Source organism: Phacochoerus africanus, chromosome 1 (assembly GCF_016906955.1).
Source record: "Phacochoerus africanus isolate WHEZ1 chromosome 1, ROS_Pafr_v1, whole genome shotgun sequence".
In the NCBI taxonomy this organism is placed as follows: Eukaryota; Metazoa; Chordata; class Mammalia; order Artiodactyla; family Suidae; genus Phacochoerus; species Phacochoerus africanus.
Genome location: NC_062544.1, coordinates 151,619,241 through 151,645,521, shown reverse-complemented (window position 1 = coordinate 151,645,521; position 26,281 = coordinate 151,619,241). Strand labels below are relative to the sequence as shown.

At 57.3% G+C, this 26,281-nt stretch overlaps 1 protein-coding gene across 10 annotated transcripts in view; it reads right to left on the bottom strand.

The window, feature by feature from the left end:
- The window catches only part of IQSEC1 (IQ motif and Sec7 domain ArfGEF 1), a 111,990-nt gene that overhangs the window by 21,898 nt on the left and 63,811 nt on the right, over positions 1-26,281 (bottom strand). For 9 of the 10 annotated variants that reach the window (XM_047781990.1, XM_047782008.1, XM_047781982.1 and 6 more), the window contains exons 2-5: positions 19,438-19,732; positions 14,285-15,531; positions 2,490-2,651; positions 522-644 (exon numbers count right to left, since the gene is read on the bottom strand). In XM_047781990.1, the coding sequence (XP_047637946.1) occupies positions 522-644; positions 2,490-2,651; positions 14,285-15,531; positions 19,438-19,732 (1,827 nt within the window). Of the gene's footprint in view, positions 1-521; positions 645-2,489; positions 2,652-14,284; positions 15,532-19,437; positions 19,733-20,187; positions 20,209-26,281 lie in introns of those variants that run through there. The other variant, XM_047782018.1, reaches the window with a different exon arrangement.

Below are 26,281 nucleotides of genomic sequence, written 5' to 3'. Positions count from 1 at the left end.
GTTTCCCCCTCTGTGACCTTGCTTCTCTTGGCCCCATCACCCTTGCTGAGCCCAGGGGACTGGGTCTTCCACATTCAGCATGGGGCACGGAGGCCCTCCACAGCAGTGTGCACAGCATCCTGGGAAAAGACAGTGCAGGGACAGCCCACTGCAGGCTCTCTGGGGTGCCAGGCACTGGGTAAGTGTGCCCACACGTCCTGGGTAGTTTAATCCTTCTACCCCCTCCAGGGTAGGTGCCTTCATCATCCCTCTCTGCAGGAGAGGAAGTGAGGCACAGAGAGGTTAAGTAACCAGAGCAAGGTCACACCACTAGTAAGCGTGTCGATGTCATAACCAAGCCCTCTGTATCACTGAGGGAGCGTGTGTCCCTGTGAACACAAAGAGAGATGGACTCATGAACCAATGAGGATGTGGAGGTACATAAATACCCTCCAGGCCCTGGTTCCAGCACTGACCACACAGCTCCTGGCACCCAGGGCCCTTTTCCTGCCTGATGCCCACCTCATCTGCCCAGCCCTCACCTGAAGGCCTCAATCAACCGCTCCACCTTCTGAGCCTCCCCCTGGACCCGGATGTGTGCCTGGAACTTGCGGAGGGCTTCGTCCAGCTCCATGGCAGAGAAGTCCATCTCGTCTACCACGCAGCTGCAACGAGATACAAAGGCTTGGTCTGTGCCCCTGGCCCTCCTTCCCAGCCGCCACAGCAGGGGATGGAGCACAAGGGGTCAGCGCAGGGAGGCCCAAGAGCAAGGGCAGGAGCTGTGGAGGCCTGGGCCCTGCAGCCTCTGTGTCCCGGGAAATCCCTCACATCAAGGGTTTCCTGGGCATCTTTGATAGGCTCTCAGTGGGTCCTCATCTGTTGACCCCACAAGGAGGGTAGAGATGGGAAGGTCGCAGGTAGCAAGCAAGTCTCACCATGGTACTACCCCCAGCACAGCCTGGTCCTGCCTCTGATGGGGACCCATGAACAGGGAGGGTGGGCCTGCACCAGGGACCCTTGCAGGAGGCTCTGGCACCCAAGGCACCTGTTTGTAACGAAGCTGTAACCACCCCGCTGGGGCTGCAGAGGCCTTAGCTGTGGGGGCCTAACTCCCCTCCCAGGGCTCCCTTCCACTGGAGTGATGCTCTGAGCCAAAGCCCTTAGGAGAAAGGTGGGGGTGGGGACCCCACAGGACAATCTGCTGACCAGTATCCGAATAGGATGCCTGTTGGGGGGGGGGTCCCGCTATTTCCTGAGGCTGCTGCTATTTTCTGATCTGAGGAGAACAATGCCCGGATTTCCTACAGGCCAGGAGCAGCTTGGAGGGGGCGTAGGGGAGCAGGGGTGGCTGTAGGGGAGGGGGCTGGACTGGACAGTCTTGGGCCCTATTCACCCAAGCAGAGCTATCTGCTTTCCTTGGATGGTTCCTCCCTGGTTTTGGGAGGGCGGGGGGGCGCTAACCATAGAAACAGCGTGAGCCCATCAGAGGTGGGGGTGAGGGAGAGCAGCCCAGATAGCACAGATGCCACCCATGCCAGGCACCGCCAAAGCCCCAGCGGGCTCACTGCCTCTGTGTTTGCACGTGACTGAATGCTTGTGTGTGCAGATGTACGTGCATGTGGGGGGGTGGGGCGCACATCCAGACCCACCCACACCTCGAGCCTGGGTCTGCTCAGCTGTGAAACAGATGCTGCAACCCTGCCCACCTCCTCCAGGGGAAGCCCAGAGGAGACAGGTGTGAGTGGCCAGGCTGCCTGCCCACTGGGGGCTGAGCAGATAGGAGACATCGCCATGGTTACTGAGGGTCAGTCTTTATCCAGCGCTAATTCTGCTCCTGGCTACTACCCGGGTGACGCATCCCACATGTAGCTGCCTGGGTCAGATGTACAATTACAGCAGGCCTGGAGCTGTGCCCCCAGGGCAGGCAAAGGGGAGCAGGACACTGGTTTCAAGCCAGCCTGATGCTGACTTGGCTCCTCATCTGCAGAAGGGGTTTTGATGCCCCGACACCCATACCGGGGGTGGGGGCGAGGTAGCCTGCATGGAGAACCTGCCTAGTGAACACAGGTCTAAACATGATGCTTTTCTATGCAGAAGTCTTGGGGACTATGGGGGATGTGGGAGACTTGCAGGCAGGACTGCTCACGACCGCCAGCAGTTCCCAGGGAGCTGGAAACCTGCTTTTCTGCAGTGTTCTCAGTAACTCAGGGTCTATAGCCGCCAGCTTGGCCAGACCATCACCCCCATCTCCCACCAAGACAGGGAAGAGGAGGGGGCAAAGCTCAGGCTGGCACCCCTCCTGCTGTCCCTGCAGGAGGTGAGCACAGAGGCACCAGGCCAGGGGAAGGGCCAGCCCCAATAGACAGGCTCGAGGTACCAGGGTGCTAGCCTGTTCATGTGGCAGTGGGGGTATGCATGTGTCTGGGAGCCAGAGGACAGGAGGACCGCTGTGGGTCCCAGCGGTGGGAGAGCCTGGTGGTGTGTGTCTGAGCCTCTCCAGCCTGACTCACTCGAGCACGTCGCGGTTGAACTGCTTCTGCCGGTTGCCCAGGAACTCCCCGATCATCTGGCGACTCAGGCCCTTGCGCTGCAGCAGGAAGTGGGCCACCCCCACCGGTGTGTCGGGCACGAAGCCGCGCTCGATGAGGTACTGGATGCCCTTCTCGGGCTTCCTGGGAGGACAAGAGACAGACTCAGCCAGGCACCCAGCCCCGCCCCAGCCTTTGCTCCTCTCCCCCTCTGTAGCACCCTGTCCTGTCCCACCCTGAGCCCAAAGAATGGGGGAACTGGGACTGCCTGGGCCCTGCACCCAGGCTGGCCCAGCCGGGAGCAGGTACTGGCATGGCCCCCCCGCCAGGCAGCACACACCGGCCGCCCGAGAACCATCTCTGACACCGTTAAGCACGTGTCTAAAGACCCTACTCATCCGACTCCCGTGGTTCCCACACTACCCTTTGGGGTTGGCACGCTCCTTGCATGTGCCGCTTAAGAGTTGGACAGTGTGACCTTACTGGGGCTGTGACTGCCCTTGTTGTGGGACCTGTGTGCTGAGTTAATGCAGTAGGCCACCTGGAGAGATGCATGTGTTGAGCACCGTGACAGTTTAGGATTGACCTTGATCCACAGCAGAGGAGATGGAGGCACAGCCGGGAGGGTGAGGCAGGGCTGGCCCCACAGGGCTGAGCATCCACCTGTGCCAGGGCCAGCAGTCCCTTCCTCCTTGTGGTCCTGCACCATGGTGCCCGCTCAGCTGACCTTATGGGGAGGCATGACCGGCTGCTCCACACATGTGACCCTTGGAGGTGGTGTCCTCCGCTGACAAGCCGAGAGCCTTGGATGGGCCTGAGGGGCGGTGGAGCCCTGGGTACACCCAGCATCCTGCCCCTTGCCCCAGATGGCAGAGTTGGGTCAATGTTCTTCTGTGCCCTGGGTATGGAGAGGAGGGCAGCATCCACCAGCCATGCTGCTCCCACTGATGGTGGGTCCCACAGATGCCGTATTTCCATGGGTAGGCCAACTTCTCGCTGGCTGCAAGGAGACCCTGCTGTTTTCTTTTCTTTCAGCTGAGCCCACAGCACACGGAAGTTCCCAGGCCAGGGACTGAACCTGCCCATGGCAGTGACCTGAGGCACAGCAGTGATAATGTTGGATCCTTAACCTGCTGAACCACCAAGAACTCTGACCCTGCTATTTTCAGCCCAGGTGGCCATACACCCTCACCTTACACTTGGGAGCTCAGAAGGGAGTGAATGAGTGACTGCCGGAGGCTGGGTTCTGGGATGGAAGTGGTGATCAAGTGGCCCTGCTCTCCCACGTCCCTGGTCCTGCCACGGCTCTCAGGTCTCCAACCAAGAACCTCCTCATCACTAGCTCCACGGCAGCCTCCACAGCACCCTGGCCCACACCTGTGCCCTCCCCCTACCGCCACGGTAGCCCAAAGACATGCTTTCTTTGACCCACAACTGTTAATAAAAAGAATTCCAGTTAGTTGCCAGCGCTTAGAAACTGGGAGAAGATGTGCACGCCCTTCTGGACTGGAGGGCCGCGGGGTCTCTCCGACTCTGGTGCCCTCGTCACCGACCCATGCAGGACTATCTGGGCCCTGCAGCCCAGCCTCCTCTTGCCGCCCTGGGGTGGCTGCTTCCTGCTCTGGTCAGCCGCCCTCTCCTGTGTTCACATGGATGTCAGGCAGCATTAGGGATGACCAGGGCCCCTCTAGGAGCCTGCAGCCCAGCGGGAAGGGCAGGCTGTGCTGGGGCCATGGGCAAGGAGTGACCTCCCTGACCACAATCAGCCACTGCCCCGGACACCGTGGATGTGGGTCCCTTGCCATAGGACTGTGTTGGCCCCATCTGCTCTCAGCAGTGCAGTGAGGCCCTACCTGCCCAGGTGTGCTCTGCTGGGTGGGGTCCTGGATCCAAGAGCCCTGAGAGGACTGGAAGAGCCCACATGTCCTGTGGATGTGTCACACACAATGGCATGCTGCCACCCACCTGCCTCCCCTCAGGCTGAGGCTGTGAGGCAGGGCCTGTGGGGCTGCGAGAACCCCACGGCACCCGGGGGCCCCATGGAAAGGAGCCGCAGCCCATCTGGTCCCGAGAGAGCCTCAATGAGGAGGGGACATGGCAAGGTGGGGAAACTCACTTGGTTGTGGCAAAGCCCATCCCCACTGAGCAAACTGGGTCGCTGGGTTGCCTCCAGGCCAGGAGGTGGTGGGGCTCGGCCCCCGGTCTCCCCCTTCCCTTCATGGGCTTGAACTTAAACTTGGAAGAGGTACCGACTAGGGCCCGGATGACTGCAGCCTCAGGGGCCAGCAGGAGCCCAGTGCGCACAGTGAATGCCCGGCGGGAAAAACAGCGTGCTGTGCCCAGGATGGGGCCAACGGGACTTGGGGAAGGGCTGCCTTGGCCTGTGTCTCCAGGACTCTGCTCTAGAACCTTCAGGGCCACCCAAGCCTACATGACAAGTTCCGGCTCCTTGCCCTTCATCCACATTTTTTTTTTTTTTTTTAGGGCCACACCTGCAGCAAATGGAAGATCCCAGGCTAGGGACCAAATCACAGCTGCAGCTGCCTGCCTATGCCACAGCCACGGCCACTCGGGATCTGAGCTGTGTCTGTGATCCATACCACAGCTCACGGCAACACCAGATCCTTAACCCACTGAGGGAAGCCAGGGATCGAATCCACAACCTCACGGTTCCTAGTTGGATTCGTTCCCATTGCACCACAACGGGAACTCCTTCATCCACTTCTTTATTCCCTCCAGAAGTTCACTGCGTGCCTCCTCTGGGCCAGGGCAGTGCTGGCACATCTGTGGTCTGAAGTCCCTGCCTTGAACATGCACATCCTACCTGGAGCACGACAGGGAGGGAGATAAACTCTAGGACAGAGGGACACTTGCAGGCATGGCTCAAAGCCAGCTCTACTCTCTGGCTGGGTGACCTAAGTAAGGCAAGTCACTTAACCTCTCTGTGCCTCAGTCTCCCCATCTGTGTAGTGGGGACAGGGACAGTGCACACAGCAGAGCTATTGTGAAGAGTAAATGAGTTGGTGCCTCTGAGCCCTCACAAAACACTGTTGGTTCTATAGCTCTAAGAAAAGGGTTAGCACCAGGCAGAGCGAGACCAAGGGGAAGCCACAGTGATGCAGGAGGCGTGGCCTTTAGGTGGATGCGGCAGGGAGGAACCGTCCAGCAAGGCCTCCCTGGGGAGGCGGCACTGAACCTGGAGCCAGGAAGAGGGTCCCTGGGCACATGAACAAACAACACAAAAGCCTTCCTGGACACATGACAAGACGCAGCCTGGAAAGGCTGGGTAACTGTGCTCCAGGCTGTCCAGCCAGGGAGAGAGCCAGCCTTTTTACTCCTTTGCTCTGAGACACCCCTAGAGTTCCACTCCAGGCCCCACACTCCCACCAGGGCCGCAAACCCACTTTGGCCACCTGTGGAGCCAGCCCTCCCCGGATGCCCCCAACTACCCTTTCTCTAGCCTTTCTGACCGCCACCCTCTGGCACCCAGCGTCAGTGAGCTGCAGAGGCCACCCTTTCACTGTCTATAACTGACCCACCTCTGCATCTGGGCTGCTGGGCCCCCGTCTGCAGGGCCAGTGAGTAGCCTTGGCCATCCCCAGGGGCTGGCTGGCGGGCTTCTCTCGCCTTGGCTGTGAAGGGCCAGCATGGGCGGGCCACAGCAGGGCTTCCCGCCCTGGCATCTCTTGTCCTTGGCTGTGAGTAGTCAGTGTGCAAGCTCAGGGCCTTGTGACGGTTACGAGGCCAGCTCTGTACCCAAGGACCACCCACTTGCTGGAATGCTCTTCTCCCAGCAGGGCCCGGAGAGGCCACAGCAGGCTGTTTTCAGTTGCTATAGCTGAAAAGACGAGGACATGGGTGTCTGCCCGGCACCTCCCTTCTGGGCACCCAGCTGGCCTCCGGATTTCCCACACACCCCCGCCTAGAGCTCCGGCCCCAGTCCCTGCAGGCTGACCACAGTCCCAGCCTGGTCGATCAGAGCCCTGCTGACCACAGAGATGGTCTTCCTGCCGAGTACCATGAGGCTGGACCACAAGGCCTGACTGCTGGCCACCCTCCTGCCCTGGTGGGGGGACCACAGGGCATGGCCAAGAGATGCCCTCAGGCCCACGAACCAGGAAATCCTCTTTGATTGGATTCCCACCCCACACCATGGAGAAGGGCCTGACCAACAGAGACCAACACAAGGGTCTGTGCAGATACCTGCAGGGCCCGAGGGTCCTCTGAGGAGGGGCATGGTCAAGCTATCCACGTGCTGCCCTCAGACTGGTTGAGGGGGCAGCTGGGCTCACCAAGTTCAGCGCTCAGAGAATCCCATATGCCTTCAAGTGCCCTTCAACTCAGGAATCCAGACTCAAACTCCTCCAACATCCTGCAGAGAAGCGGCCACCTTCTATCTGCTCACATACCTCCAGGGCCAGCACGTGCGTCACCTCCTCACACTGCTTATTTTACCCAGCTTTGATTTTTTTTTTTCTTATTTTGGTTGTACCCGCAGCATCCCAGACCAGGGATCAAATTAGAGCTGCAGCTGCCAGCCTATGACACAGCTGTGGCAACAGCAGATCCTTAACCTACTGTACCGGGCAGGGGATTGAACCCAGACCTCCGCAGCAACCTAAGCCACCACACAGATAATGCAGGATCCTTAACCTGTTGCACCACAATGGGAACTCCCCTATCCATCTCTGAATTCTACAAAGTTCTTTCTGATATTAGAAATCCAAGTTAGATATGGCGCCCAGAGGCTTCTTAGCACTTATCCCAGAGACAAGGTGGAAGAATTACCCTCTGCCCCTCGTACACTGTTGGAATGTAAGCTAGTGCAGCCACTATGAAAAACAGTATGAAGGTTCTTTAAAAAACAAAAAACTGGGTTACCATAGGATCCAGCAATCCCACTCCTTGGTACATAACCAGAAAAAAATCAAAAACTCTAATTAAAAAAGACACATGCACTCCATTGTTCACAGCAGCGCGAGTAACAATAGCCAGGACATGGAAACAACCCAAGGGCCCGTCAACAGGCTTGAGAAAATATGGTGTATATACATGATGGAATACTACTCGGCCATAAAAAAGAATAAAATAGGAGTTCCTGTTGTGGCTCAGCAGTAATGAAGCCAACTATCTTCCATGAGGATGCAGGTCTGATCTCTGGCATTGCTCAGTGGGTTAAAGATTGATATTGCTGTGAGCTGTGGTATAGGTTGCAGATGTGGCTCAGATCTGGCATCACTGTGATCATGGTGTTGGCTGGCAGCTGCAGCTCTGATTTGCCCCTAGCCTGGGAACTTCCATATGCTATGGATGTGGCCCTAAAAAGAAAAAAAAAAAAGGAAAAAAAGAAAGAAATAATGCCATTTGTAACCATATCGGTAGATCTAGAAAATATTATACTTAGTAAGTCAAATACTTTACAATATCACTTAAGTGTGGATTCTAAAAAATACAAATGAATCTACATACAAAACAGAAACAAACTCACAAAGAAAACAAACTCATGGCTGCCAAAGGGAGAAGGAGGGAGGGAGAAATCAGGAGTATGAAATTAATGGAAACCATTGCTATATGTAAAATACATAAGAAACAGGGATTTACTGGAAAGCCCAGAGAATTATATTCGATATCTTATAATAACCTATAATGGAATATAACCTGAAAAAAAAAATAAATGAATCACTTTGCTGAACACCTGAAATCAACACAAAACTGTTAATCACCTATACCTCAATTTGAAAAGAATTACCCTCTGGCACAGCTGGATGCCTGGTGGGGCCAGCCCAGCACTGCCTTCCTCCCTGAGACACTTGGTAGCTGCCCCCGTCCCCAGACCTGGGACAGGGCCAGGGACCCCCAGGGCTCTGAGGGTGGTATGGGCCACCAGCCAAGGGGTGGCTCATGTCAAGAGGAACAGGACCCCAATCTCCAAGACCCAAATCAAACTACTCCCAAAAGGTCCAGTCACTTGACCTGTCAGCATCACTGGCCCCAGACATGGTACCACTTGGGGGCTGGCATTTCTGGCTCTGCAGCAGCCACACTTCACAGATTACCATGAGGACTGGGTGAGATGTTGCGCACAAGGGGCTCAGTGCTGGCTGGCATGTTACTCATCTGCCCAGACTGTCTGTCACCATGCCTTTTTCACTGGTTATGATGAACACGTTACATGTAAAGCCAGCAGCTCAGGAGCCCAACCCCAACTCTGCGCTGACCACACAGCTGCCTGAGGCCCTGGCCTGCTGACCCCCAGGGATGTTGGAAGGGTGGTGCCTCAGGGCACCTCAGTCTGGCCACAAGGCTCCCTGGCCCCTCCTGTAGGCAGTGGGCCCTGGGCAGGGGCTGGGTGGAGGAAGCCCTGTCTCAAAGCACAGGCCCAGGGCCCAGTCAACAGCTCTGAGTCTGAGCAGGGGCCCTGGGGCACCTGCTTACATGCTCCCCAGACACGCTGTGTCCACTCCTTTCCAAGGGCTCTGGGGAGGAGAACAGTGGTCCAGAGATGGGAGAGAACTGGTCTGGCCCTGCGACAAAACTCCCCTGGGGTATGGGCACCTGCACCTAGGCCAGAGGGCGAGCGTGAGGAGCGTGAAAAAGAGGAGCAGGGCATGAAGAGGGCTGTACTCCAGTGGTGTGTTGTTGCAGGAGCAGGTCCCTCTCTGGGCATCAGGTGACAAGCGGAGGAGGTCCTGTCAAGTATCCTTTTGGGCTGGGGGGCACAGACCCAGCTCCTGCCACTATGGTGGCCCCAGGACCACTGCTCCAGGGCTGGCTGGCCTCCTCTGAGCGTGTGGCTCTGCTCCTGGGCTCTCAGAGTACACATGTGGCCCAGTGAGCAGTGGGGTGTGGAGGGTTACTCACAAGGCAGTAGTACCTGCACCGGGTTTTAAAAAGGGTTCAGGAGCCAGGTGGAAGAGGTGTGAATCCCAGTCCAGCCACCAACCAGCTGTGTGACCCTGGGCTGGCTGCCACCCAGCGTCTCAACTCATTGATCCGCAAGGTGGTTTAGTACCAGCCCATTCCCTACGGTCTCCTGGAAACACACCGTCAGCACATGTGGGCATCATGGCACCACCCATGGGTTTTAGGCTCCTCTGCCACTAGGCCACCTGCTGGTGGCCAAGCCTGAAGCTGGAACCTCCCACTCTCCCCCACAGGTCAGGACAGCTGCATCCACAAGCATCCTCGATGGCGGCTGTGGGCAAGCTCTTGGTTTCAGTCTCTAACCCTCACCAGGCCCCAGGGTTGGGGCGGGGGAATCGGGGGGAGGCAGGAAACATACACCTGGTTTCCAGGCATGGCCGGTGGGGCTCAGGACACTGCACGGAGCAGTCTCTGCAGTGCAGCAGAGGTGGCTGAAACCCCTCTTCCCGAGGCTCTTGGACCTGCACCCTGCCCCCAGCACTGTGAGCCAGATGTGTGGCCCTGGAGCCTGGGAAGGGCGGGTGCTGAGAGGCACATCTGGGTGCCAGGCAATGGGACACCTCCTCCCACCAGGATGTGCACTTTCTCGGGTTTCCTTTGCTTTGTCTTTCCTCCCCTCCCTGGCTGGCGTGCTCTCTGCTTTGGAGACGTCATCCAGACCCTCCACATACCCTTTGGCTTGGGGGTGGGGTGGGAGCTGTGCTGGAAAGCTCCCTCCTGGGAGCGGGTGGGAACCAAGAGCTGTTTGGAAGGCAGCCTGGACGTTGGGTGACGGTGGGGGCTGGGAGTGGGGGAGATGGTGGGGAGAGAGAACTACAGGGAGCAGAGGGGGGCAGTGCAGAGGTAGGGGTGGAGAGGGGGTGCAGGGCGGGGAAGGGAAGGGACAGAAGTACCAAGGTAGGGCCTCCTGAGGAGGGAGCTGAGGCCTCGGGCAGCAGGCTGCTCACTGTCCACCAAGACTTCCGCTCTCAGTCATCCTGGGTGGAGGCTGCAGTGCCCACTTAGGGTCAACCATCTCCCAGCTCCGCCTGCCTCCCCAGAGGCCTTGGCTTCCACACCCCTGGGTCAGACCACCAACCCCTCTGGGCCTGGTGAGGCTCAGGGGAGACAGCTGGTTGGCACAGGTCACTGGGAGGGCTTCAGGAACTGAAAAGCTGCAAATCTGTGTGAGGAATTGGTCTTTGGAAAAGTAGTTTCTCCTTCCATCCCCTGACAACTGGAGAGAAAACCAAGGTGAGTGAGGAGGAGGTAGTGCCTGTCATTTTCACCGTGGGTCTCCCGCCCCCATCTGCCCTGAACACTGCTCAGAGCTGCCTGCTGCCAGCCTGCCCTGTGCTCTAGGCCTGCGCTGCCCATCGGCGAGTTCTGTAGCAAGAGACTGTCCCGGATCCGTGCTGCCAGGGATGCAGGCACCAAGCATGTATGGCTGGTGGGCACCTGCGCTACGGCTCACGGCCCGAGGAGCATGACTGACGGTAGTTACCATTTATTTAGCATATGGAAATTCCCAGGCTAGGGGTCGAATCAGAGCTACAGCTGCCAGCCTACACCATAGCAACGCCAGATCTGAGCAGCATCTGTGACCTACACCGCAGTTCACAGCAACGCCGGATCCTTAACCCACTGAGCGAGGCCAGGGATTGAATCCACAACCCCATGGTTCCTAGTTGGATTCATTTCTGCTGCACCACAATGGGAACTCCCCAACATTAGTTACCTTTAACTTCAATTTAAACACCACCTGTGGCTGGATCCCACCGTCTGTCCCTCAACGTGTAAAAGGGTGGGGTCCCCCTGGCTGGAGGGGTTCCAGTGAAAAGTCCACTAGGGTTTTTCATGGTCTTAACAAGCTCATTCTATAAACCCCGTGGAGGAATAACTACCAGTAAGAGCCAAGGCCAGTTTTACAAAGAACAAAAGAGGGGTTCCGTCCTAACGAGAAAACATCAGACTCAAAGTCTGATGGTGGCAGGGGAACAAAGAGACCCTCTGCCCACAAGTGTGGAGCTTCACCAAGATCCTTACTCTATTCACAGACAAGTCCCAGGGCCCTAACGCAGGGCCTGCAGTACAGCAGGTATTCAATAAATATCTGCCAAGTGAACGAAAGGGTCCGACCACAGACCCTGTTCATGGAGGAATTAGATGGGGTTTCAAGTCAACACAGAAAGGACCTATTCAAGAAACTGCTTGGAGGCAAAGGGCAAATTCACACAGACTAGCAAAAGCTTCACCCCTCATCGTGTACCATTGTCCAAACCAAACGCCCAGTTAGAATCCTAACTGGATGTACAACTGGAGTATGAAAGTCCTGGAGAAAATACCTTAAAACTCTATTATGACCTGGGCCAGAGTCTTTTAAAATAAAACACTAAAACCCAAAAAGACATGGATGAACTGACTAGTTAAAATTTAAAATATCCCGTTCAGCATGGTGATGAAGTATGTATCGCATATTTGGAAGTTACCAGGAGTAGATTTTAACAGTTTCCATCGCAAGGAGAAAAAAACTGGTAAACCATGTGTGGTACTGGATGTTTCAGACTTATTGTGGTAAAGATTTTGCAATGGATACAAATATTGAATCATTACGTTGTATACCTGAAACTAATGTCTTATGTGTCAATTTTATTTCAATAAAAAATGCAAAAAACCCAGTAACTTCTGTTAGAACAAAAAAAAAAGCATAAACAAAGTTAAAAGATGTATAACTAAAAAACCACTGAATGGTACAATTTATAAGGGTAGTTTTAGGGTGTATGAATTTTATCTCAGAAGTAAAAAGGACCAAAAAAAAAGTGATGGACCCGAAGAAAATATTTGTAATTGCAAAGGACTAGTATTCCCATATATAAAGAACTACTATTAAATTAAAAAGACAACTAACAGGAAAATGGGTAAAAAACATGAATGGGCATTTTATAGAGGAGAAAACCTAAATGGCTACAGGACACACACATGGATGCTCTGTCTTAGAAGCAGGCAGGGAAACCCAAATCCTAACAAATGAGACACTATTTCTAGGCTGTGACAGGTGGTGGGAGAGCACACTGATGCTGTCCTGCGTGTGGGACATAGGAGCTCTTGGATCCAGCTGTAGTTTCTATTTCAATGAGCAATGTGCCATGTGAGGCTCCCAAGCCCCCAGTTCTGCTCCCCAGAGGCTCTCAGAAGCAGCTGGGAAGGGCAGATTCACGCTCCCTGTCATATCCGTGCTAATCATGAAAATGGAGCACGGATAAGTACACATGGACCCCACGCAGCAGCACAGGAACTTGATGGTCCACAGCACCGACAGGGATGGTCTCCAACAGCCACAGTGTGCACGGCCCTAGGCCCAGGTAATGTCAGCAGGGGCCATGGAGATAGCCTGGCGCTGTTCCGAACACTCTACACACATGCTCAGTTCCTGCACACCCTGCAAAGTGGATGCTCCTAAGCGCAGCACCATCCTGCAGGCACGGCCTCAGTGGCAGAGGCTGCACTGCCCAAGGATGTGCGGAGGGACATGCCTGGAGCTGTGCTCCAAACCTCACATGCACAGAAACAGACCTGGGGTCGGCAGGGGGGGGGGGGTGCTCCAGACTGACAGCAGAGGGGATGGCGTCCGCTCCAGGCCTACATTCTCTACAGAGAGCAGAGAGCGTGTTCATGCATTACAGGCGTAACTTAAACACTGATGGAGCCAGAAAGACACCACCAACACCAAGGCCACTTGGATGTAGGAGACAGCTGTTCTGGCCTCCAGTGGTCCACTCAGCTGGGACCCCCACATCAGGACACCACGTCTGTCAGGGATGAGGGAAGCTCAGGCCCTGGGGGCCCCCAGGCTGTCCCAACCTCCCCTCCAGAGGGCCCAAGGTGATCTGGGAGCCGGCTGTGCCCAGAGGCAGGTGGGGGCAGGCCTTTGGGCCAGAGCTCAGGATGGGCTTGACAGCACATGACCCTCCCTTCCCAGGGCACCGTTTTGGCCTCAGCTTGTGTGGCAGTGGGTCTGGTCCTGACGCGCAGATGGAAGTCTCAGCAGACAGCAGCCCTAACAGTTCTGACAGATCCAAGACTCAGTTCTGAGCTGATCAAGGACCAATGAGCCCAGGCCCTGGTGGCCCCCATATGAATACTCAGTCCCCTAACTCGCCCCCCAGCACAGGCCTCTCTGAGTTCCCCAGACAGCACTGGCACTTGCATCAGGAATGGCTCAGAAGTGTCCCCGAGTCTCTCCGTGTAGAAGAGGAAGCAGAGAGCAGGGAAGTAGAGCAGCTGTGTGACAGAAACCACCAAGCAGGCTAGCCACGTCCCCTGCATGTCCCCAACCTTGGAGGTGGCGTATGGTGACCTCAAATCTGGAGGCCTTGTAGATGGAAATGATGAGAAACCGGAGGTTTAATAACCAGAGCCGGCCAGTGTCCTTTCCCGGGGAGCGCTCAGGCCTCCTCCTCCTCCACTTGCTATTTTCAGCCACGCTAAGAATAGTCTGCTTTAAATACCAGTCTCCAGCTTAGATCTGCTCTCAGGACTGCCCCACAGCACCTTTCCAGAGCCCTAGCAGAGCGGCCACTCCATGGACCTGATTCACACATCTCCCAGAGAGCATGAGACCCACCTGTGTCCTTCCCCCGCCGAGGGCCTGAGTCCAGCCAACACGACCCCTGTCATGTCCTTGCTCAAAGCCCTGCGTCCCCCATCATCCAGGCAGTCAGCCTCCATAAAGCTCGTTCCTGAACCTGGGGCACCCACCCCTCCTGCCCACTTGTCACTGAGCAGCCCCTCTTGCCGCCTGCACCAGGCTCCTAGGAGGAAGGCTGGCCCAGTGCCCTGCGGGCTGGCAGGTGGGCGGGCAGATGGGGACTCACTTGTTGAAGAGGTTGAGGCCTATGCGGTAGTGCCGCTTGCGGATGACGTCATTGCTGAAGGCAGGTGAGTCCCAGCTGTTGCGGGTCTCCTTGTGGTAGGTCTGCTTGCTGAGTGTCTGCTCCCGCAGGCTGTCCCGGGACGAGGACTCAGAGCTGCAGTTGATGGTGTCGTTGGAGTTGGACGTGCTATTGATGCTGTCGTTGTCCCCGTCTGAGTAGTCCGACTCGGACTTGCTCTGCCTGTTGGCCGAGCCGTTGATAGCGAGGTGGCTGTCCAGGGGTCTTGGAGGCCGGGGCCGCAGCTCTGGCTCCTCCCGGGGCAGGCCCTTGGGGAGCCCGTGGGGGCCGTGCTTGGGGCTGCCTTGCTGCCCGCCCAGGCTGCGCTCATAGACGCTCTGCCTCTTGAGCGAGCTGCGGTCCGAGCGGTCGCTAAGGTCCGCAGAGCTGTCGCTAGGTGGCTCGATGGTGAGCAGTGGGAGATGCTCCCCACGCAGCCGTGGCTCCTGCGGCTCGAGCGATGGTGTGCTCCGGCAGCTTGTGTCCGTGTCCCCCTTGTCGTCCTTGTGGGCCAGGGCCCAGTAGTCCTGGGCGCTGCCGCCAGCACGTAGCCGCAGGTCCGACTCGGCACTGGATGGCCGGCACCCTGCTTGTGCGAGGGGCAGGGGTGGTGACAGCTCCTCCTCGTCTATGTACAGGGTGACGTCGCTGTATGAGGCTGTCATCTCGTCCAGCTGGCGGTGCTCAGCTCCGTGCAGGGCCTGTGAAGGCTCAGTGTCCCGGGCCCGCCCCCCATCGGGGGGAGGGGCCTCCTCAGTGTGCAGGCTGCGGCAGTTGAGTGCGTCGTCGATGGACTCAGCCAGTGACTTCACCTGCCGCGAGAAGGCGTCCTCCAGCTCAGTGATGGCATCTGCAAAGTCGCCAGCTGGGGCGGGGGCCTTGAGGGCAGGTGGCTCACCAAGGTCATCACACTCGGCCGGTACCAGGGTCCCCAGTGGGGAGCCCTCATCGGTCACAGAGACCTGCTTGCCCTCAAAGTAGGAGCTGTGCACCTTCTCGGGCCCCTCGAAGGAGAACTGCATCCTCATGTTGGACAGTACGATGCGGCGCGACATGCGGTTCTCAGACATGGAGCTGCGCAGACGCTCGAAGTTCTTGTTCATCTGGTACTGGCGGAAGGCCGTCTGGATGGTGCGGGCCGCATGGCGGGTCACGAGGCGGCCCCCATACTTCCGTTCTAGCATCTCCACCTGTGGGGTGGAAGAGGAGGGTGAGGGCAGCTTGGGGAGGCTCAGCATCCCCCCCACCCGGGGGCCTGGGGGCCTGTGTCAGACATAGTCCCAAAGCCCAGGAAAGTAGAGAAACCCCGCATTACAGTTAAAGCAAGTGCGTTCCCTGCAGGACTTCTCAGGATCTTTAAAGGGAGGTGATTTCCCAAACTTCTTTGGCCATAGCAGCCTTGGGCAGGTACAAGTTAAGAGACCTGCCCAAGACCCAAGTAGGCCCAGGACACCGAGCACTGGCTGCAGCCCCTAGTCCTGCATCTTTCTGCAGCATCAGCGTTAGCACCTGAGCCTGCCCCCATTAGCGGATAGACTCTGAGAAGCCTTGGACCCTGCAGCTCCTGAATCCCATGAGACCTACCTCGCAGGACTGTAGTGGGCACGGGTGAGACCCTCAGCACGTGCTGGTATAGAGAAGCGGGGGTTATAAGACCTTCGACTGCACTCTTGGGAGGTGACAACAGTCTGTGGGGTCCCCAAGTCCCTTCCCTGTACAGATGGGGAAGCTGAGGCCCAGAGAAGAGACCCAACACGCCCTGGAACAACAGGGCCAGACTGCGGGCAGTTGTGGAGACAGGGACTCCTGTGTGCCACGTGGGCCTGTGAAGTCCTAGGCTCACGCCGGCCCCAGAACCCAGGACAGGACAGCCTGCTCTTTGGAACCAAAGAAAATCCAGGATAAGGGACTGGCTGGTCCGCTTGGGCGCTTGGGCAGAGTGGCACTGACGGAGGCCAAGAGGCCTCAGGTCCTGGGGAGAGAGGCGCCTATGTCCGGGGCAGAGTGCCACACCCACATGCCAAGGCCCCTGCTGTTGGCTCTGTGGAGGACCACACCCACGCTGGTGCAGGCAGACAAGGTCCCCGCCCTGGATGGGCCCAGCCGTCCAGAGCAGACAGAGGCACACGCATAACTAAACAAAGCCAAACAGACGCTGAGCACATCCAGGCTGTGGCTGAGTTGGGGCTGCTGGGAGCTGCCTGGGGGTGGGTGGGAAGAGAGGAGGAGGGCTCAGTGTGGGTCCTGGTCCCTCGAGTCCCCAGTGGACTCTCACCTCTCCAGAAAGAGGCAGTACCCAGCTCAGCAAGGCCACCCATCTCAGGGACACCAGCTCTCGACAAACGCGAACGTGCCAGCTCTGCAGTGCCCACAGGTGGGGAGCGGCCAGCTGGGCAGAGCGGGCCCCTCACAGGAGAGGAGTTGGGGGCGCTGGGGAGGTTGAGGATCAAAACGACTTTTCAAAGCCTGGCGGGGCCCAGAGTCAGCCAGGGCGGGTCTGTTTTTTCTCTTGCCCTGAAGTTACTGAACAGCATCCAAAGAGATGACCTCACTTCCACATCTGTAAGCAGGGTTTCTGTTTTCTGGGTTTGGAGCGGAGCTCTGAAAGCCCGTGGGGCCAATAAAGGGTCCAAGGCTGAACTCCAGGAAGCCCTCCCCCTCTCTGCCCTCCAAGGCCTGTGGTCCTGGGCCCCTCGTCAGCATTAGAAGGGGAAGGACCCATTCACTCCATGGCCCCCTCTCTCCTGCAGACTCTGGATCTCACAGAGCAGACAGTGACACTGTGCTTGAGACCCGATCCCCAGATCCGAATTGGGGAGGAGGGACTTGGGAAGGAGGGGCAGGTCCTGTGTTCCGGGCCTCCCCCAGGGCACCAGGGACCCAGGCCTGCCCTTCCTTAGCCCCTCGGCCCTCACCATGGGTCATTCTTCCTTCTGGGCCAGAACTGACCTGAGGCCCAGTCTGAAGGCTCACTGGGGGCACAGGGGAGGGAATCCCATCAGTGTGTGATCACCTGCTATCTGTCACCCTCACTTGACACAGCGACATCTCGTCTGCAGCGGGGCCCAGGATCTCCCCTCTTAGAGAAGTGGCAGGACTGGGAGCCAAGAAGGTCACCCTCCCGTGAAACAGAAACACTACTTCTGGGGACTTGGGCCTCCTGCTCTGACACGAAACTGTCAGGAGATGCAGAGGCCGGAGGCCCACAAGAAAACACATGACCTCCCACTGGGCTCCTTTCACTAAACTGGGGCTTGGTTCCCCTAGACTCTAATCCCACATGGAGTCAGGCACCCTATTTCCATCTGGAAATGAAACCTGTCCTGTTTCTATTATTATCTCGACTGCCAGGAAGCTCAGCAGAGAGTCAAATGCTGAGGGTTGCTCAGTGGCCCTTAGTGTCACCTCTTTCTGGCCATCTTTTCTGCCAAGCTTGTTCTGCCTCTGGCCTTTGCACCTGCTGTTTCCCCTTTTCCCAGAAGGCCCCTTCCTCAGGCACCCGGTCCTCACACCACACTGGAGAGGTTTCCCCACACTTCACCCAATGCCGCCACCTCCACACTTGACCTCCCTCCCCTCTCTCTTCAACCCTGGAGTTTCATCACCTTCTGGAATGAAACCGTCTCATTGCTAACTTGTCTCTGGTTACCTCCTGGACCATGGTGTCAGTTCAAGGGCTGGGACCACACTTCGTCCCCTGATGGCCCCCTAGCACCCAGAATAGTCTCTGGAGCTTGGTGGGCTCTGGCCTAATACACATGAGATGAAAATGAACAGCTGTGGCCACATTATGGTCACAGAAGCATATGATTACCTCCACAGGCCTCCACGAAGTTTGAACCTTTCTTGCTTCTATTTTAATGGTCCTGCTGCAGACATCTGTCACCATAAACTGTTCCTGATCCACTTTGGATCTGGGTGTAATTGACACGTGGAACAGAGGCCCCTGCTAAGTGCCACAGGGCAGGGGGTTATTTGCTTCAGGCTCTTGCCACTTGCCAGCATCCCATCAGTCCCAGCTCACAGGTAGATGGATAAAGAAGATCAGTCCCAGGTCACAGGGCTGTCCAAGGTTACAGGGCAGCACTGAGAGCAGGGAGGGGGGCTGGTAGGGACTCTGTTGGGGGAAGACCACCCTGGGCCATACCCACATTGCTCCCCAAAGCAGCCCAGGGCCACACCAAGCCCAGACCTCTGCTCCACAACAGATAAACTAGAGGACCAGAGAGCAAAGAGAGTTCAGGCTATGGCAGATGTGAGATGGGGACAGGGAACAAGGCAACTTCTGCAGCCTAGGGGCTGAAGGGCCACGAGGAAGTGCCCTGGGGCTGGGCAAGGTCAGAGGTGGCAGCCCAGGTTCAGTGCCTAGGAGCTGGGGACAGGCCACAGGCTAGCCCAGACCTGCAGGCCTGCACAGTTGCTTCTGGCAGCCTGGGGGTTCTCCTGAAGGGACTTACCATCAGAGTTTCACATAAGAATTCTTATTAAAGTGCCTACTATGTGCCTGCACTCTAAGGGGCTGGGAGTGAGAACTATTCCCCCCGCCCTGATGCCAGGCTGCAGTCCTGCAACTCCCTTGCTCTGTCTGTACACGGGTGCTGACCCCATTGTGGGCGCTGGGGCCCCAGGGAGGATGCGCAGACTGAAAGGAGGCAGTTTCCTAGGTGAGCATGGCGCTGCGAGCTGGAAGGGGTGTGATAGCAGCCCGGCCTTGCTGGCTGGGGACCGGCTTGCTCTCCTTCTCAAAGCACGTGCTCTTTCTGCTGTGAACTGACACCCACCCCCCTCCTCCTGCAGACCTCCGAGGCCCAGTCTCTCCTGACCCCGGAACCTCAGTGGCTGCCACATAACCCATGTGCACTGGTGGCATCAGGAGCCCCCAGGGCCTAGACATTCCAGCGCTTCCCTCCCGAAGCAGTCCTGAAAGCCTGTTGGGAGGAAGCAGCTGGGGCTTGGCCTGAGGCAAAGGCCACGTTGGTGGAAAATAGCACCCACCCCAGCTGTCGGGGGCGCAGACCCCTGGAGCCTCAGGCAGCCTGGCCTGAGGCCACAACAGGCACTACTGCCTCGCCATCCTCCCTGCAGCCAGTACCTACCTGCTTGTCCTGCAGGTCAGAGGAGAGCTCATAGCTCTCGGAGAGGGATCTTGAGCGCTTGATGGCCTCCTCCTCGGCCTGCTTGCGCAGGATGGAGGTCGAGTGCTGCAGCTTGGGCCTCCGCGTGCGCTGCTGCTGCCCGGGCGGCCCTGAGTACAGCCCATAGGCACCCCCCGATGTGTGCTCGTAGTGGTCCGGGCTCAGGCTGGAGCCGGGCGCCAGCGGGCCCTGGTGGTAGGCTGCGGGGCTGTCCAGCGATGTGCCCGTCTCGCTGCTGGGAGCCTCGCCCTCGACGCTGCAGAGAGACAGGAACAGGCCTGCTGTGAGCAGGACACCAGAACCCAGGACCCCACAGGTATTCCTCCTTGCCCTCAGGCAGCTGGTCCCCATGGGCAGCCAGGGGCCTGAGGCGACCCTCTGCTCTGTGCCTTCTTAAGGCTCGCCTCCCCTTGGGGAGCTCCCGCTTTCCCTGGACAACTGGCCACCTTCTCACAACTGATGTGCCTCCCTGATGGCTTTGCTCACTGTCCGTCCCCTATGGGAGAACCTTAGCGCCATGCGCTCACTGAGGACTTCAGTGGCTCCAGCAGGCCTGGCACAGGGCAGGTGTTTGGTGACACTTCCTGCCCTGCAGGGGTTCCTGTTCTTTTGCTCCCTCACCATCACCTCCTGGACTGAGTAAACCACCCAGTTTGTGTCAAAAGAAAATATTAATAACAATATTAACAAAAGTGACTCTTCGCTGCATACCTCCTGGGGGTCAGGCCTTGTGCTCGAGTTGGTTATGGGCTGAACTGGCCCCGCTGGCCAACATGTGCATATCTCAAGTCCCAAGCCCCCAGTGCCTCAGAACATGTCTTTATTTGGAGGTAGTCTTTAAAAAGATAATTAAGTTAGGAGTTCCCGTCGTGGCACAGTGGTTAACGAATCCGACTAGGAACCATGAGGTTGCGGGTTCGGTCCCTGCCCTTGCTCAGTGGGTTAACGATCCGGCGTTGCCGTGAGCTGTGGTGTAGGTTGCAGACGTGGCTCGGATCCCGCGTTGCTGTGGCTCTGGCGTAGGCCAGTGGCTACAGCTCCGATTCAACCCCTAGCCTGGGAACCTCCATATGCCGCGGAGCGGCCCAAGAAATAGCAACAACAACAACAACAACAAAAGACAAAAAGACAACAAAAAAAAAATTAAAAAAAAAAGACAATTAAGTTAAATTAGGTCATTAGGGACCTAATCAATATAACTAAAAGGAAAAGCGAATAGGGGATACACACACACACACACACACGCATGCATGCACGCCAGAGTGAGGGTGTGGGGAGAGGACGTTTGTCCATACACCCAGGAGGCCCCTGTAGGAACCAGCCCTATCCACACCTTATCTGGGGCTCCCAGGCTCCTGAACCGTGGGGAATACACAGCTGCGTTCAAGCCGACAGTCTGTGGTGCTGGTAGCGCCAGCTTGGAAATGAATACAGAGCTGTCTGGGTGTTTTGTCTAGAATGTAAAACCAGTCTGCAGGGGACAGATTATTAACCTCCCTTTCCAGGTGAGGAAATAGAGGCCCACGCAGCACCGGCCTTGCCCCAGGTCGCACAGGTGGAACGTGAGTAGGAATTAAAGCCCAAGGTGGGGGCTCCCCCACCTGCTTTGCCCTCATCCCTGGGGACGTGCACATCCCTCATGTGCCAGGTGGGGGCAGGCTGGGGGACAGAGAGGGACAGCTTACTCATGCCAAACTCATGACCCCAGAAGACACAGGCCACAGAGAAAAAAGAGAAATGGAACTGAGCTTCCGGTAGCCTCTGGCAGCCTCTCCAGTAGCGCCTGCCATTCCCCTGGCCCTGCAGGAAACCACTCGATCCCTGGGGTCAGGGCTTGGAGGGGGAGGGGGTTGGGAGGGAGCGGGGGAGGCTTCAGAAAGTGGCCCAGCAGAGGGAAAGGCCCACAGATGCCCGCGGGCTACAGTCCTTCCTCCCACATCCATCTTCAGAGCAGTGGGAACGCCCTGCATTCAGCAGCCTCTGCTCCCATGGTCCCCATGGGTCACAGGGCCTGGCAGGGCCCCTACTGCCCAGCGTGGCTGCCTCCTGGGGGAGGGGCACAGCAAAGGACCCTGGAGCCAGCACACCCAGGCTGAGGCAGCTGCCCTGGAGGCCAGTCCCACCCCAGCCGGCCCTGGCTGCAAAGCCCTGCACGTGCCATCCTGAGGAGCTCTAAGAATAGCTCAGGCCTTCCGCTCCAGCCCTCAGGGACACGCAGCGGGTCTCCTGTGGCAAAGGCCATCCCAGCCCAGAGGCTGCAGCAGGATGAGGGTCCTTCTGCTGGGAAAAGCCCTGGGAACTGGCCTCAATGTGGCTGAGTGGCTGAGTGGGGGTGAGTCATGTCAAGGCCTGTCCCCATCTGTAACACTGGTGGGCTGCACTAGGTGCTCTGGGACCACCACCCCTGGAGTCCCTCCTGCCACCAGTCACCCTGCGGCAGCCTCTCTGGGCCTCAATGGTCTATGCTGGGCACGGGATGGGGACAGGGATGGGCAGAGCTCCAAAGCCTGCCATGTTCCCTCAATGGACAGCTGGGTGGAAGAGAAAGGGGCCCAGGTGGGACCTGCGGGAGGTGGATGCCCTAGGCCCCCACCCCCCCAACGTCTCCCACAGACCATCTCTGTACACATGTACCCCCACCCCCGGCACTGCTCAGGGGCCGGATCTGCCTTTACAAGCAAGAGGCTGACAGCACACACAATGGTGTCCTTGAGGAGACAGCCAGATTCAGCTCACAGGGATTTTAAACAGTCTCTGAACCTGGAATCTTCAGAGGCCACAGAGACCGAGGGTGGGATCTGAGTGGGAAACCCCTTTGAACCTCACGGGCCACTCCTGCCAGGGAATTGGGGGCTGGGACCCACCCCCAGTGGCCCCTGGGACAAGGGGGCATGTCCACCTCCCAGTGGCAGGGGGTTTAACCCTTTACCTGGCCCAAGTTCACCTGGCCTCAGAGACTGAACAGGTGAAAGGGGACCCTCCCCCACAGCAGGTCCAGGCCAATCTGTGTGAATGGCACCGCTTGAATTGTGCCATATGGCAGCCCTTCCACACCAACCTCAAACTGCCCTGTAAGAAATGGCCAGGACACCCTCCGGCAACCCACACGTCACGGCACTGTCCTCCAAAAAACAGGCAGACACAATGAGCAGAGCCGGGAGCCTAAGACCCATCTTGAGCCAGAGAACATCCCCCTGCCTGGCCCCCAACAAGCTACACAGCATTAGACACTAAGAGTCTCCTTAATCTAAGCCAAACCACCAGCTGACACAAAGACAATGTTTAAGAGAAGATACCCAGTGTTGACAAGTACGTGCAGCAAGAGGCACTCTAGGGAGGACCCGCTGGCCTGACTTTTTCAGAGCACCCCCCTGGACCTTGTCACCAAGCCTGAATTCTACAGATTCCTGCCATGTTCTGGCTGAACCCACAGAGATGTTCACTCACATCTAGAGCCCTTGGCACCAAGCCCCTGTGTCCCCATTAGTGCTGGGCTCTGCCCTGCTCCTGGGGGGAGGGGTGCTGTCTGATGAACAGAACAGCCACCCCCAGCTGGAGGCCCACTGCAGGCAGCTGCAGGGACTCAGATCCTTGGTGGACTTTTGGACCTCGGCCAGCCCACCCACCCACCTCTTCCTCCACGGCACTCTCCCACTGGAGCCAACACCTTGCCACCTGGGGCCTCTCGGGGAAGCTTCTCTCAAAGCTGTACCTACCAGCCGGATGGGAAACGCCGTAGTTGGTCCTCAACCGCCCACTGAGATTCCTGAACACTAGACTCCCATGGTACAGTCCATCCAGGACTGGGAAGGCACCTGTTCCAAGTCCCTGCCATCCCCTGTTGGTTTAGCGTTTCTGTGATGTTCCAGGACTGTTAGGGCTGCTGCCAGCACTCTCCTGACACAGCAACCTCTCCTCTAGAGATGCACACGGGGAATTAGGACCAACAGGCAAACATGGAAGTGTTAACAGGGGTGCTTGGAGTGAGTGCTAGCCCCTCAGCGCTCCTGCTCCACCAACAGAGTCTTGCAGGGAACCTCAGCAGAAGGGACTATGGTGGGGAGTGATGGTGGCCTTCTCCCAGTGTCCTCCGGCCTCAGGCCAGTGGGGAGCCTAGGGACAGGCTATGTCCTGCAGAGCTCCAGGGCCCTCACCATGGCCTCCACTGGCCGGGCCCAGGCCCCACCTCCATGACCTAATGGTAGGGCAGTGTCCCTGGATCCCACCTGCGGGCTGGCCACTATTTGCATAGCTTGAGGAGCCTCAGGGCCAGCTGGGTCCCAGGAACCTGGCTCCCTCAGTGATGACAGCTAGGTAGGGTTTGGGGCCCTGGCCCGGAGGGTGCTGCTAGTTGATATCTGCCTCATCAGCCGGGCCTGGGCACTGGCGGGAGGACCCAGGCTGGATGCTGGACAAAGAGTGCCGGGCAGGATAACCAGCCCTTACCCTGGTCCCTCCTCTTAGCCAAGGCCTAGACCTAGGAGGGTGAGAGTCGATGCTGGGGACCTTGAACAAGTAAAATGAGGGCTAATGTTGTGCTTTGCTTATGGGATTTGTTAAAGTGTTAAAAGCCACAAGGAGGCATGGAAACAGAATTTAATGCCTCCCCTTCCCCTTCTTGTATATTACACCTTTAGATAGAAAGGTGCAGAACAGAAAACATTTGTTTTGAAGGAGAAACATCAGGACAGCTGCAAGAACAAAACATCCGACACGAAGAAGTCTGCAACAATGAACCACATCCCGCCCTCATCTTTCCCATAAAGGGCTTTGCTGAAAGCCTTCCAGGAGTTTGGGTTTTTTAAGGCACAAGCCACCTGTCTGCCTGCACTGCCCTGCAGTATAAACCTTTCCCTGCTGGTACTGCATGGCTTCACTGTGCCTCTGGCATGCAGACTTGGGTTCAGTAACATAAGTGCAAGGAATTCCCCTATAGCGTTGTTCCTAATTATGCATACTTGGAAATAACATAAATGCCTGTCAACAAGGGACTGACTTAAATTAATTATATATCAATCTAATGGAAACGTCAAGATGGGGGAAGATCTGGCTTGATGGCTATACTTAGGAGAAAGGCCAGGGGATCTTTTTGGGTGACATGAATTTAATACAAGCTGAGAAGCCGGTCACTAACACAAGCAAGTGAAAAGCCAGAAGCAGAACCAGCCCTGCTGTCCACCATAGGTATGAGACCACAGCAGAAAGCATCGGGAACCCTAGAGCTGGTCCTCAAGCCTGGGGTGTGCACTTGCCCCGACCTTCTCCCCACCAGACCTGGGCAGACATGGCTAATTTATCACAGACTCCCTTTTGCAGATCTGCCAGCACTGCTCACTCTGGGCGTGGGAGTGGGAGGTGCCCTGTCTGCCAACCTTAACTACAGCACGAAGCCCCCTCCCACCAAGGGCTGGGACGCTCAGCCAGGAGAACAGGAGCCAGAGGGGATATGAGGCCCTTTGTCTAACAGGCAAAGGACAGAGCACATCATTCCTACAGACAGAACCTCGACCCATGTCACTGGCAGGAGAAGGAACACACTCAGGTGGATAGGGATGCTCTGGAGGTGGAGCTTCCCTGGCACTGGAGGTGTGCAAGCGGCACTTGACACCTGTCAAGAGGCGGGGCAGAAGGACACCTGTGCTGGCTAGAAGTCACTATCACCTGTACCCCACCTGTGTACCTTTACTTGTGTTTCTTGGCCTCTGAGGCCACTCTTAGGGCTCAGCTCCAATCCCACTTCCTCCACAAGGCCACCTCTGTCCGCTGCAGACCCCATCCTGGACTCTTGGGCACTGTGGAGATTACCTGGAGGAGCATTTGTGTGGTCCACCCACGCTCCTGGGAGTCCTGTTCTATGAGGGCTGGGTCCCCAAAAGCACCTGCTCCAGCAAAGACAGGGACCTAAGACTGGCTCCCTTCCAAGCTGTACATGTGCATGACAGGGACCCAGAGGTGGGGCTGGCCTGGTGTGTGCTGCAGAATGTGCATGGGCGGAGTGGCTGGAGAGTGGGGTGGGGGCTGCAGAGCAGGAGGGGCTGGAGAGCAAGTAGGCGCTGGACAGCATCAGGCTAGAGCTGTACCCAGAGGCAGAGGCGTCCACACTCGGCCCCAGTGGCTCTGGCCCTGCCCTGGTCAGCCTGGGGACTCCAAGCTCTGAGTCACTGAGTTACCTGGGCTCTTCTTCCCCCTGGTCCAATTTTCCAAACACACCCTCTTACACTAAGGCTGGACTGTGTTACTTCTACGTGGGGAATTAGCTGGATCACTACAAAACGGCATCTGGAGCTCCGACAGCCTGAGGATGACGGAAACCACAGAAGAAAGAACACATTTTGAAGTCTCTTGGCCTCTTTGCCAAGCTCAGGGGCTGGACGGGCTCCTTGCTGTGCCCTCTGAGCCAGACGTCTGGGTTGGAATCCCTGACCAGCAGTGACCACGGGCAGGAACCCCTTTGTGCCCCAGTCCCTTTCCGGTGAAATGGGAGTGATCAGAGGGCCAACATCATACGGCTATTGTGAGGCCTAACAGAGTCAGTACAGGTAAAGTCCTTAAGAGCCGCTTGGCTCATTAAAAAGCATGTTCTAATAGCTGTGTCCACTTTTTCCTTGACCGAGAGGGCCTGGCTGCATGTGCTAGCAGTTGAAGCAGGAGGGACAGATGGGCAGGAACCCAGCCAGGATCACCTGCCCTGCCTGCTGCAGGGCCTCCCCTTCTACCACTACCTGCCTCCACGGTGGGCCAGGGATGCTGGTGACGGGCTCCCGGGTGGGCAGGAGAGAGACCTGGGCCCATGGCCGACACCACA